Source organism: Acanthaster planci, linkage group LG01 (assembly GCF_054643075.1).
Source record: "Acanthaster planci isolate LZ-2023a linkage group LG01, COTS_SCS, whole genome shotgun sequence".
Classification (NCBI taxonomy): domain Eukaryota; kingdom Metazoa; phylum Echinodermata; class Asteroidea; order Valvatida; family Acanthasteridae; genus Acanthaster; species Acanthaster planci.
The window spans coordinates 23,744,977-23,758,528 of NC_141777.1; the positions used below are offsets into that span (position 1 = coordinate 23,744,977).

General features: G+C 39.8%; 2 protein-coding genes across 3 annotated transcripts; one reads left to right on the forward strand and one right to left on the reverse strand.

Annotated features, from left to right (window-relative positions):
* Positions 1–482: 482 nt before the first annotated feature.
* l3hypdh (trans-L-3-hydroxyproline dehydratase) lies at positions 483–13,522 on the reverse strand. Of its 2 annotated transcripts, XM_022233305.2 has the most exons (4): positions 12,755–13,522; positions 11,547–11,845; positions 11,001–11,260; positions 483–1,376 (listed from the first exon to the last, which is right to left on the reverse strand). In XM_022233305.2, the coding sequence occupies exons 1-4, from the start codon at positions 13,287–13,289 to the stop codon at positions 1,367–1,369; spliced, it is 1,104 nt and encodes a 367-aa protein (XP_022088997.1). In that variant the 5' UTR covers positions 13,290–13,522; the 3' UTR covers positions 483–1,366. The 2 variants fall into 2 exon arrangements, with proteins under 2 accessions (XP_022088997.1, XP_087001796.1); XM_087145670.1 differs by lacking the exon at positions 483–1,376 and having other exon boundaries at positions 6,968–11,260.
* On the forward strand, positions 6,566–8,658 carry LOC147800569 (uncharacterized). Its single transcript, XM_087145693.1, has 3 exons — positions 6,566–6,838; positions 8,017–8,242; positions 8,447–8,658. Exons 1-3 carry the CDS (start codon positions 6,695–6,697, stop codon positions 8,656–8,658), a joined length of 582 nt encoding a protein of 193 aa, XP_087001819.1. The 5' UTR covers positions 6,566–6,694.
* Positions 13,523–13,552: the final 30 nt, after the last annotated feature.

A 13,552-nucleotide genomic window follows, 5' to 3' on the forward strand; every position in this document is an offset into this window, starting at 1 on the left:
TGTCTTACTTGCCCTTCTTCTTGCGTGCCCTTGGTGTTGCGAGACCTTTATCTTGGGAGTCCTTCATCTTTCACACCTTTATCTTTCTTCATCTTGGGAGCATATCATCTTACATAGCCTTCATCTTGTAAGCCATCTGCCTCACAAGCCCTTTCTCTTGCTGACCCTTGATCTTGCTAGCCCTTTGTCTTCAATGCTCATTGTCTACAAAACCCTCGATTTTGCAAGCCATTCATCTTTTCAGCATTTTGTATTACATGGCTTTTATCGCCGAGCCCTTCATCGTGCTAGCTCTTCGTCTTGCAAACCGTTCGTATTGCAAGCACTTTCTCTTGTGAGCCCTTTCAGCCATCTTTCCCTTTGCAAACCCTTCTGCTTTTGTCAATCATCTGCTCAGCCCTCCATGTTGTATGTTCATCTTCTGTACCCTTTATTTTGTATGCCATTCATCATCTTGCAATCCCTGAATCATGAGTGCTCTCCTTGTTGCACTTGGACACTTCTTGCAGTCCTTTGTCTGGTGAGTCCCTCTTTGTATTTCATGTTCTTTAATTTATGAACCATTTATAACTACATGCACTTATCTTCATGTTCTTCTCTGGCGTGCCCTCAATCATGCATAATCTTGGATGCTGTTCATCTTGCGAACCCTTCCTCTTCAATCCTTCATCTTTTGAGCCTTTTATTTTGCATGCTTTTCATCTTCTGTGCCAATAATTTTCCATGCCCTTCATTAATGTTCATCTTGCCTGCTCTCAATCTTGACGCTCATTATCTTGGGTATGCTTCATCTTTAAGCCTTTCACCTTTCATGCTCAACTACTTTTGCGGTCATCTTCTTGGGTAGCCTTCAACTTGCGTACATTAATCATGCATGCCCTTTAGGCTAATGACCTACTTTATGCATACCCTTCATCTTGCAAGCCCTTCATTTTGAGTGTCCTTCATCTCATCACATGGCCTTCATCTCCTGTGCCCTTCATCTTACAAACCCTTCCTCTGGCACGCCTTTTGTCTTCCGTGGTCTTTGGGTTGCTTCCCCTTCATGTTGCAAGTCTTCATCTTGCGAGCCTTTTGTCTTGCGCGCACTTCTTGCAATCCTTTATCTTGTAAGCCCTTCTTGCAGTCTTTCATCTTATGATCCCTTCATCGTGTATGTTTTTCATCTTCTGTCCCATTTATTTCATCTTTCATGCCATTAATTTATGATTTTTTTAATTCTGCATGCTCTTAATCTTGGGTGCACATCATCTTGCAAGCCCATCTTCTGTCAATCCTTACATACCTTTCATTTTTGTGTGCCCCTTCATCTTGAAAGCCCTCAACTTCCTTGCCTTTCATCTTGCATGTCCATCTTCTGTGCCCTTCATTCATACCTGCCGATATAGGACAACAAAAAAGAAAAAGGTGCACTATTTTTACGCACACCACAAAGTCCATTTTAGCCAGGGTTCAGTGCCTGCTGAAGTGCCCTGGAAGCTCTGGGTTTTTAGATGCTCTCTGGTGCAATCTAGCCTGTTTCATAACATTTTTGCATTAAATTTCAGACCAAAAAATGATCAAAAACAATTTTGCTTGAGTCAAGAACATACAAAGAACATTATTGTCTGATACTTCCAATTATGCTTTCGAATTTCCAACATCATGCCAGTACCTGAACTATGTTTTATCTATATTCTTCCAATTCAAAGCAAGTAAAAAAATGTGTTTTCATATACATGTACACGTATATTTTATGGCAGACAGGTATTATGGGAAACTCAAAATTAGGCAGCCACTTTAATCCTAAATGTGCCTAGTCTCACATGACACATGCCAGTCTTCCAATGCCAAATTTATTTTGAGGATGGCGGTGTCTTATTCAGGGACCTGCACACCCGTCCTTTGACTTTGTACAAGCAGTGAATGATTTGCACTGGTGCTTTGCAAAAATGTCAATATAAAGCGATGGGCAGAACTTTGCTAAATGATCTGAAAAAAGACGAGAAGATTTGGGTAAATGTTTATGTATATTAGGAGCAATGCAATGGCTACATATACATGTACCGGTACCTCCTAAATTGCACAAATGGCCGCCCATGAGCAGATTTGTACCGGTACGTGTCAAATCATTCGCATGCAGGCTAAATCCACAGTGCACCTCACACAGACATTGATGTGTCTGTGGCACTACACAGTACTTACATAAAGCTCGTGCCTGTAACCGCTTTACGTCTTCATGCGCTACACTAACGTATCAATACCAGTGTATTAGACAGACACCCCTGTACATGTCCTTGTCAAATGGCCCTTAGTGCTGCCACCTATTAGTCGGGGAACAAGACTACTTTTTCCATCGCATCACATGCGTGAGTACCTCTACTCCGGCCATTTTAAAATTTTAATGAAGAAAAGATTGGAAAAAAGTCGTAATTTCGGGACTAACATTCATAATTCAGAATCAGCTTTGAAGATTTATAATTCCACCAAAATCAGAATGGTTGGTAGATACATGTGTACCTTGATCTTGTACATGCTTCATCTTGCATGCTTATGATCTTACCGGTACATGTTCTACATGTACATTTAATCCCACATCGTTCAACTTCATATGTTTCATCTTGTGTGTGCTTCATCACTTTGCATGACTCATCTTGGGTGCCTTTCCTCTTCATCTTTAAATACATGTACCTTAATTTGCTCTTACTTTTCACTCGCCTGACATCTGGAGTTGACTTTATGTTTCTGTAGGTTGAGAACATGTCACAGTGCAGCTCTGTTAACATGCCCAATGAGTAGTTCCACCAAGTTTAACTTGCATTTAGATGTGTCTTCTTACGTTGTTTCTTCATCACGTAGGATTTTTGGTAATTTGCCTGACTTTTAAAAGCATTTATTGCTCAACTCGGAGCATAAAAGGTCTAAAATTTATCTAAATCTTGCAAACTTGGTGTCGTCTGAAAGGGCACATGCTCCTCTATCTATTTGTACAAGTTTCATATCCAAATTTCCAGTATTTAGGGATATATCTGCAAAAGGAAGTGCGAGTTCTTGTCTGACTGCCTCCTATTTTTGCGTAATTCTGACTTTGCGCTATACCGGTGCTGTTCTGTAAAGAGTATGCCTTCTTAGGTTATTTCTTCATCACGTAGGATTTTTGGCAATTTGCCTGACTTTTAAAAGCATTTATTGCTCAACTCAGATTGTTACACATACATGTCCACGTAACATTGTGTGGAAAACTCGTTCTCATAGGAGAGTTGTTTCTAGCTTGACGAATTATACTGCGGGGGACTCATTTGGAGAGCTGGCCCTCTCGTGAAGTTATCTTCACCAGGATGACAATGGAGGTTGAACTTTTATGCTGTTTTGCAATGAACTGTCTGGCTGTTGGCTGAATACTCGATATCAAAACGAGATACATGTACATGTAGAAATGCATGTGGCCAGTCAAACTTGGCACTGGTGTCTGATGCTATGTGAGATTCTAAAGGATTGGTGGATAAGTGAGAGTCCTGTGCACTGTCTCCTGGTGATGGCACCACATTAAATGAGAAGTTTTCTCCTTGAAGGGTTTTAGCACGGCGTCCAAACCAGGACAGCCTGGCCGTTACTTCAGCACAAAAAGAAAAAAAATTGGCGCTTATACACGGAAGAAAAATGAGGAAAATTAAATTCAGCATACTCAACAAAAAATGGAGATTTACCAGTATGTGCATGCACATTTATAAATGGCAAGTGAAGGCAACAAGCTTTGCAGCCCATTGAAAATGTACAGGGTCACAGATTTCAACATGATTTTCTCTCAGCTTCTGCACTGTTTTCACTTTTGTCTTCAGAAAGCCCACTAGATCATTTTACAGTATAGCGTTTACTTTCTGTCTAAAGGGATTTTACACTGCAATGAATAAAACAAATGAACTTACTTTTTCAGGGGGCTCCTTTCCAACCGTGTGAAATTAAATAAATTTGTACATTCAGGGTACTACCGGTCTATGTATGCAACACTTATAGGCACCTGTGTGATTTAAAATTTTGTACAGCGAATCAGACTTAAAAAGCTTAAAAGGGGGTCATCAGAAATACCGGTAACTTCACATGGATAGGCCCTACCCCCTTGATAGCATTCATCAAAACCATTACTATCCTTCTATAGTTAGATGTTTTGCCACTTATATTTTCGACTGAGAAGGTGTATGGTACCGTGATGTATAGAGCACAATTTGTTGTAACTTGTACAGCTCACATAGAACGAAACCATACTGATTTCTTTTAACCTCATGTACTGGTACTTCGAACAAAAGTTTTCAAGTTTAATTTTCTTCTCCAAAATTTCCTCTCACACCAGAATGTTACTGCTATGATTTCAGAGGGGTTTCTGAAGACAAAAGTGAAAAAGGTGCGGAAACTAGGAGAAAATGTTGAAATTTGTTTCCCTGTACATTTTCAATGGACCACTTAAAGCTTGTCGTCTCCACTTGCCAGGTAAATTAGAAATTACCATATTTGTAAACTGGTCTAGTAGGAAATGCTTGTCCTAATAGCCAAATGTCTGCAAATGCATTTATAAAACAAAAAGGAAGCCTACATGTATTTGGTACCATAACTGTTACAGAGAGTGGGGTCTCATTTACATCCTATGCAAATGAGGTGTACAGATGATAAGTGGTTTCTATACATGTACATTGCACTGCCAGCAATTCATCATCAGTAATGCATGGTTTTGACAGCGTCGGATTTACAGGGTGTCTAACTTGCACATCTGACACCATAGTTTTGAAGAGTTTGAAAAAAAAAGGGAATTATGCTGATGTTTAGGAAGAGGGCGCTTTTTGTGATTTGTAAGGTACGCTTGACACTCTTTTCCCAAAGGGTGTATTGTGGGGATAAATAAGTACATTGGTGTCTGATGTCAAGTACATTTTCTAAAATGATATATAAATACAGTAATATTACATACAATTTCAGAAGGAAAATGGAAATTCATTTCAGTCATTCTTTACTTGCTGGGGCACTCTTCAAACTGGAGCAAAGAAATTTCGATCAGCTAAAAAACAGAAAGAATTTCAGTAAGGAAATTCTTACCCAATTTCTTGGTACCCATATTTAAAAATAAATTTTTAGTGTCAAATGAAAGTCAAATTCTTGAATGTTGTTAAAAATTATGCACACATATGGACGTTTCAAGAAAATAAACACCTAAAATGATATACCAGGTATAACATTTCACATTTGGACCCTTTTGAAATTTTGACCCAGTTAAAATCACTGGTACCCAAGTAAGAAACTCTAAGATTTTTTCTGAATTGATAAATAGTACGTGTTGGGGATAGGCAGTTTAAGCTATTCCATAAAATTGGGCCTTGGTGTCTTACAGTTGATTAGGAGAAACATGTTCATGCACTAAAGATGTGAAACTTGGATGACAATCTTGTATTATAATCATGGACTGAACTGTTTAAAGTTACCATAGTTTGTACATGTATGGCCGTTGGAAGGATCTGGCTCTCAAATTCATACATCAAAACGCCCAAGTGATATTAAAGATAGTGAGACATTTGAATTTTGAGAGGAGAAGTCTAGTGTGTGATCTATAACCCAAGTTATTAAGGCTTTCTTTTGAACAATATATATTTTGTTGAAGTAAGTTTGACAAGTATTGCCCCAAGCTACCAAGTATGTATATTATATTAAGATAAGACTCTGTGAGGGTAACGCGTGTCTCAGTTTTCAAAGAACACCAACATTTCTAGGGATGGACATGTGCACATTTTGGCAGTGGTTTTTCCAAGAATACTTGTCGTCAATACTTTTTGAATTAAAGAATCTTTAATATAAATATTTAATTCAATGTCTTTATTTGTATTAGTAAAGTACACACAAGCAATTTATTTACATTTATGGATAATTTGTTACTGGTTCACAATGTGGAAATCATCTGCATCAATTACCGTATAGTTGTAGAGTCAGCATGGACACTATCAATTGCTCTACTAACACTGACCAAGCGTCATAAACTTTACGACAAGCTCACAATGCCTCAGAATTGTTGCCAGATTCAAAACAAAAACTTCAAATTCTACATTTGAAACTCACGCTTAGCTTCAAACGTCCTGAACATCCGTCGTTTGAATCACATCGTCAAAACAGCGCTGACACATGACTGCCATGCACACAAGGTTCTTTTTCTCGGTGCATGCGCATTGGTGGTATCCCTAGAACTCCTTGTGACTAGTGATGTCGGGACCATTTTTAGGCTACAGGTTCGAGGCAACCACAGTAACTTTCTTTACAACTGGCAACGAATGCCCAGTCAACACGTATTCGACGAATACCATCGTGAAAGTTGGACACATGATCCCATTTGATATACATGTATATATACTGTACATGTACAAAAAAAAAACTAATGTGCCTTGTTATCGTTACTGCTGACTTTGACGTTTGAATGCTGCGCTTCATTTCACTCACGTGTACCGTGTTTTGACATAGCGCCACTAGTGTAGTGTAGCGCTCACACATTAAAATTTCAACTCTGCGCTTGCGCTATATGGCTGGCATGGGCATGCAACGCACAATGCTGCTATATCATGTACATGTTCAGTACATGTACAGCTTGAACAAGCTGGCTCGGCGCAAGTTCCAAAGTTAGTGTGGAATGGTTAAAGCCGATTGATTCTAGCAGTGTGCACGCGGTGGATTTTGCAAACTGGTCATGGATGTCGATCGTGCAATTCAGGCAATCTTTAGCCTTTTCGAGCGGTACGGTTCGTCTGACTACCTCGGTGAGAATGTCACCCAAACCGAGCACATGGTGCAATGCGCAATGCTTGCTGAACAAGAGGAGTGCCCAGTGCCGGTAGGTACGGGTGCGTGGTGGAACAAGGTTGAACGACTTACAATAGAGCAAGGGAAGGGGCGGGGCAGGTTGCGTGCACACAGGATGAAGTGAGGTTGGAGTTGTTTGCCTCCAGTTCACAAAAAACAATCAATGCATAATATTTACTTTTAATGAAAGGATGGTGTATTGTTTTCCTACTTCCGAAATCAATGTCTGTATTTGATTTATTACACCGTTAACAGAACTTGATTTAAAGTGTTCACCTCAAAGTTTAACATGCTAAGATTGATGTACCAGTACATCAGTCTTTAATCTCTACAAATGGAAATGTCATCCATCATGCAGCAAAGCCTCAACCAGTAACAAGCTTTTATCAAGCATTCATCAGTCACTACTCTATTAATGACCAAGGAGCTGCATCACAAATAAACCTCTTGTAACAAAATTACTTTCGCAAGCAGAGCAAGGTGAAATATTGGGGGGGGGTGCACCTACATGTACAACTACCATGTAAAATAAGTACATGAGATTGATGGCATTTTTTCATTCACTGATCCTTAAGTTTGAGTTCATAGTTAAATTTCTGTGAAATCTAGTTTTAAAACTTAAAGCCCCATTTCAAACACGGTCCTATATGCTGATATGTGACTTCAATCAAATTTAATACATGTACATGTTCTTGATTTAAATCCTTTTAATTCAAATTCCAATTTGTGTAATTTTTTTAAGAAAACACATATACACAGCTACATTTGCTTTAAAATGGATAACAGTGCCTGCTTTTCTCTTACTTTTACAACAAAATATTCAAAATCCATTTTAAATTTTTCACAAGTTGATTTGACCAAAACAATCTTTTTAAATAAGAAATTACTAACCTTGTTTAGATTAAAACAAAGAACTGCTCCAAAATACTTTTAAAAATGGCAGAAATAAAAACTGAAAACAGGGCTATAATGTGACACAAACATAAGGATATTACTGGAAAAGTTTTGTTGTGTAGATCTTTAATGGTATGCAAAGTGAAGAAATGTCTGAATGTGTAACACCCATGTCACTGCATGTTTTCACCGTCTAAAGTTCTTAAGACACTTCGCTAGTCATTCCATGATCAGGCTCAAAAGGCCATAATTCTAAAATCATTATGATCAATCCATGTTATAAATGCTCAAACTGGTTAATCTGTTTGATCCAAGGTTATTCTGGGAGCGCTCTTCCATGACATTGGACACTTGGTTGGCCTACAGCAGGAAGCCAAGCACATGGAGACAGATGGGGTGGTTTTGGGTGCCCGAGGGCATGAGATCATCGGCCAAGAGTTCTTAGAGAGTCTCGGCATCCCACACTCCATCAGCATCTTCTCAAAGGGGCATGTGGATGCCAAACGCTACCTCGTCTTCAAAGACACGGGATATTATGACAGTAAGTACTGGTTGGGGAAGATCAACATACGGTGAAACTTTTATACCAATGAGAACAATAATAATGGGACAAGGAACTTCAAAAGCAGACTAAGATGAACAAAAACTTCAGTTGTCTTCATATTCCCCATTGCTTTCTTCTCATCTGTACACAACCATTTGTCTTGGCCTATTCCAGTTAATATTTACCCTTTTCCACTTTCAGGACTTTCTGAGGCTAGCAAAATGACCCTGGTACACCAGGGAGGACCAATGACGGCAGAGGAGGCCAAGGTATTTGAAACGGAGCCGCAGCTAGCTGCTATCCTGAAGATGCGACAGTGGGATGAAAGGGCCAAGGACCCTACCGTCAAGACTGAGCCACTGGAGAAATACCAGGAGATGTGTAGGCAGTTCCTTCTGACAAATGCAACCTAAGAATTTGTTTGACTTCAAGCAAACTGAAACTGAACGTTCATGGTTCACAGATAATGGATGCCAATTGGACAGCAATAGATCTCATATTACCTCCTTGATGTTGCTCGATCAGTCTACTGCAAGAGCAATACACGGGTACACATACCACTTGACATTATTCAGCCACTCTGCCTACATTCTTGTCCAGACTGTAACAAGAGAGACTGGAGCAACACTATCTCTCAGTCACTGTCACTCCTTCATTGAGCACAGATGTGCAGTAGTAACCAAATAATGCCGATCAACATACAAACACTATTACCAGAAGCCACTGTTTTCCTCATAATGATGAGTATCGAGTACCTCCAGAGAGCAATCCATGGCCTATGTTTTGCTCTAAATCAATGCAAATTCATCCAGTAAGGATGTACCCCCTCTTGGCCATGTCTTAGCGAACTACGATAAAGAGAATATGACTGTTAGTGTAATCAATAGTGTTAGTATAATCAATATAATGCATGATGTCCATAACACTAACCTCAGTTACCTATTTGTACTGAAACCCACCAGGATAGCAATCTGTTTGTCAAAAAGTGACTTGATTCATCTTTTTTGAGGATTATGTGCATTTACCTTAAAAGGAATGCTTGATAAATTCAGAACTCCATGTAGCTTCTTCCGAAACATGGAGAATGAAGTGCATCTGTGTCCCATGTCCTCATGGCCTTTTAGACAAAACAAATGTGTTTACACTTACTGATTTATTTTCCCATAACTACACCGGCTCTTGTAAATGGAGCCATTCACATGTACATGTAGTTTGCAGAAAAATCAAAATGTGGGCTTTCTCCGTTATGCTTCAGCAATGTAAGACAAAATTTAAAGGAACCACGAAATAGAAATATTTCTATAAATTTTACTGAAACTCCTTGAGATTGCACCTTTGGGTTTCAATTAACCTGAATTTAAATTTTTCTTTTGCAATTTTAACCTATATTTTGATGCTTTTCTTGTTTTATGCTAATGCACATTTGCATATTCATGAGCAGAACTATGATGTCATCCAAGGCACTGAATCACAGTTTTGCAATCATTTGTGCACAGAAAATTTCTACATTTTTAACCACTCCTATGGCAGATCTTATTTTCTTTGGCAATTTATTGCTGTGTAAGTATATGGCAATAATCCAGCAAAAATCCTCACAGAAATGTCCCCAGATTGCAAATTTGGGATTTACAATTTGAACATGAAAACATGCAACCGGAAGAATGTCTTCCTGGATTTACATAAAAGCAAAAGCGCCATCACTTGTCCAGAATTTTTAATGCTTGAAAAAGTGCACCGTTCAGTTCACGTAACTCAAAAAAGATATCAAACAGCCTTCATACAAGGAAGAAGTGTACAGAGATACACAAAAAGTGATTCCAAGAAAATTCATTTCCTGGTTGCTTGAAGTTTTTTATACCAATGGAACATTTAATGAAGCAAATATATATATGTGTAAATTCAAATAAAACAAAAGTCAACAAATCAGTAATCTGCATGAGTTTATAATTCTTACAATTAGCCAAATGCTCAGAATTTATTATAATACTTTTTTAAATGCTTCAAATACCGCCACATAAAAAATTAATTATTGATTGTTCTTTATTACCGCCACGTTGGGTAGGGACGGAGGTTCACACCCCTCATGGCACCACTTACTTGACTTGAGACAATCAATATTTCACAACTTACAGATATTATGGGGTCATTTTACTGCATGGAATGAAAAAGAAATTAAGAGTGAAACCATTTCAGCTCAATAACAAGCAATTTAGAATACTACAGAGAAAAACGAGATTGACAATATCCTGTACTGCACTGCACGGGGAAAGAAAATGGCCAGCAGGGATGGTGTAACACACCGCATGTTATTTCAACATTTGTCCTGTTCGTTCTCAAGCGTATTATAGCATGCAGTACCATCACAACACAAACAGAGGTTTCCAAAGATGGAGACACTTAAGGTTTGGAATTTACTGTCTGTTTATATGGGGGACATTTTGTTTATAAACTGAAGGCTTGGAAAATGAACATGAAATACAGTCAATTTATAAAGATTTTTTTTTCTTTTTCCTTTTTTTTTTGGAACCCTGTTTTCAACCAGGAATTTTGAAAATTCAATTTCAGGTCATGTCTGTTCACATTACTTCAGCTTTTTAATCAGTGAAAAGTAAAACACCTGTCAAACCTTTAATTATCAATCAATATTTTTTAGGGGGGAGGAGTGGGTGGACAGTGGTGTTGGAGGGAAATGAACTTGACAACTAAATAAGATTTATGCAAAATTCTCATGAGAATTCCCCTTTTTGCAATCTACCTGAGCAAAAACCCACTTCCAACTGGGTCATCCTCGTCGATGGTATAGGTTGCCTCTCCGGTGTAGTGAGCTCTACCTGAGACTTCCACTATCACCGCATCTACAGAGCCGCACTTGGTCATCTTGATGGCTTTACCGGTGAATACTGTACCGCACAGGCCACTTTCAAAGCTGCGGGTCTGCTGAAGGGCTATCTGGCCCTTGGCATGCTGCAGAGCGACACGAGCTGTTACACCAGATCCTGTGGGGCTCCGGTCAACCTTTCAAAGAATTTAACATAGTAGGGAGAGTTAGGTCAAAGCCAACATGAAAAATTACTAGTACTACCATGTCATGTCATACGAGTTGACTTCAATCCTGAAACAACTTATGCGTCTACAATGCTCACACTGAATGAAAATATTTTCATCTTAGGGTCAAGAGCAAACATTTCACTGCTCTCTAGCAAACAAGACTTTCAACCGAGCTAAAAAATCAACAGTCAGTGGGGGTGACCTAGGCAAAGCAAGAGACAAAGTAAGGATTTGGGAAAACCCCAGTAATTACCGCTGCATCAGCGAAGACACAGATGTTCGCAGTTGGCTGGTCACTCCAGGCATCCTGCCCATCGGTCACAATGACACCATACAAGAAATCAAGATCAGATCCCTCGCTGTCGGGATGCTTTATCTGAACCTTGGCCTTGATGGCACTGGCGACAGCAGTTGCAGCATTCACAATATCCTTGACACAGCTCCTCCTCACGTCAAGTCCAAACTCATGGGCTGAGATGAGGGCATAGAAGGCACCACCATAAGCAATGTCCACTTTGAGACTGCCGTACCCCTCAACTTGAACTTCAGTATCTGAACATTCAATTTCAAACAGAACATCGGTTTAGTTTTCATTGATAGATCACTTGGAAACTTATTACGAGGAGTTTTTCACTTTCCTTAACATCCTTAATGGAGTTCAGGTCAGACCATAAAGGCCAGTATCAAAAGCCACTGCACATTTTAGAATTCATTCCAAACTGCAGGTTCAGAACAGAAAGTTGATTTTATAGCTTTTCACAAAATCAGCCTCGTGAAATTACATGGAATGTGCATGCATAGTGGTTAATAGTTATGTTGGCTGGGTTTTTCTTGTTTCGGACTCACATACATGAACATGTAACTTGCTCTCCCCACAAGCTCTGACGGATCCCCCCACCCCTCTCCTTGCCAAAGTCGGTCCCTTCCACCCCCCCTTGAAGTTTTGAAATGTACAGAAAATGCATGTTTGTACAAAAGGTTTGTTTTTAGTGCCCCCCTTGAAAAATGTGTGCCTCCCATACTATTGTTATACTCCAACTATAGCGTCTGTCCCAACTATAGTGCTGCAGTTGGCCCAACTATTGCTGGCTAATGTCTGTAGAAAATTTCTCAACCTTCTCCAACTTTATGCAGTTCACTCCATGACATAATTAATCAAATTAATGACACTTAATCTGTATACAAAATTTCTTCTAAAAAAAGCAAAGTTGATGTAAACAATAGCACATGCACACGCTGGACTTCTGTCATTCTGAGCCCAACAATAAATAGCACACTGTAGTTGGGACTGATGCTCTAGTTGGGGACAGTGGCCTCAGGCTAGTAACTTGTAGAAACAAAATTCCTTAATATTCCTTGCCTGAGTCTTCAAGTTTAGGAAGTTGGTGCACCACATGGAAGAAATAATCAAGGGTAATAAATCATAATTTATTCCTAAACTAAAGTTGCAGATCGCACTACCTAGTGCAAACACAAATGCTGGCACACTGTTGAACCTCACTTGACCGGTCTTCTTCCTTTCCTCGTTGTACTCCACGAATGCCCTGACCAAACCACAAGGACACTGCACGGCTACTTCAGTCTCTGGCTGCTGGGGCTTAACGAAGCCATGATCCACGGCAAATCTTCCCAGGGCAATGACTCCGTGGCCGCACATTGTGCTGTAGCCCTCGTTGTGGGTAAACAGGACTGCTAGATCAGCTCCCGGGAGGTCTGGTTCCACCAGGATAGCGCCGTACATATCGTGGTGACCGCGTGGCTCGAACATCAACAATTTGCGCAGGTGGTCAAGCTTTTCCCTTGCAAAGCGGCGCTTTTCTAGGATAGTTTCCCCCTCAAATTTAGGGTAGCCCGATACTACGATTCGGAAAGGCTCGCCTGCTGTGTGCATCTCGACTGTTCTTAATTTAATGTTCCCAAAAAGTGATTTTTCAACGGCAGACGACATATTGCTTGCTACGGCAGTCAGACAGCCTACGTGGTATGCATGTGGCATGGCATATCACGGCAAACTTTGGGGGTGGCAAATCTAGAGGGTGTACGTCTGAGGCGCCTGTTCTGACTTTCTAGAAGTAAACGCCAGAAATTGGAGTATACAAGAAACTTCAGTCAAGCATAACACCTGTCTCCTATGTCTACTACACGTAGTAATCTAACCAAGTTCAAGTACAGAATCTCGCCAGATGTATGCCCAACAAAGATGCTACCTATCCGCTTTATATACATGTGTATGGCAGTACACGTACGTTGGATCTCGTT

Bases quoted from the DNA above. Each gene is read 5' to 3' on its own strand.
- LOC147800569 (XM_087145693.1), top strand. From the start codon at position 6,695: ATGGATGTCGATCGTGCAATTCAGGCAATCTTTAGCCTTTTCGAGCGG. The intron at 6,839-8,016 runs GTAGGTACGGGT...GTTTGATCCAAG, and splicing joins AAGAGGAGTGCCCAGTGCCG to GTTATTCTGGGAGCGCTCTT. The intron at 8,243-8,446 runs GTAAGTACTGGT...TTCCACTTTCAG, and splicing joins AGACACGGGATATTATGACA to GACTTTCTGAGGCTAGCAAA.
- l3hypdh (XM_022233305.2), bottom strand. From the start codon at position 13,289: ATGCCACATGCATACCACGTAGGCTGTCTGACTGCCGTAGCAAGCAAT. The intron at 11,846-12,754 runs GTAGTGCGATCT...TTGAATGTTCAG, and splicing joins AGCATTTGTGTTTGCACTAG to ATACTGAAGTTCAAGTTGAG. The intron at 11,261-11,546 runs GTAATTACTGGG...ATTCTTTGAAAG, and splicing joins GTGTCTTCGCTGATGCAGCG to GTTGACCGGAGCCCCACAGG.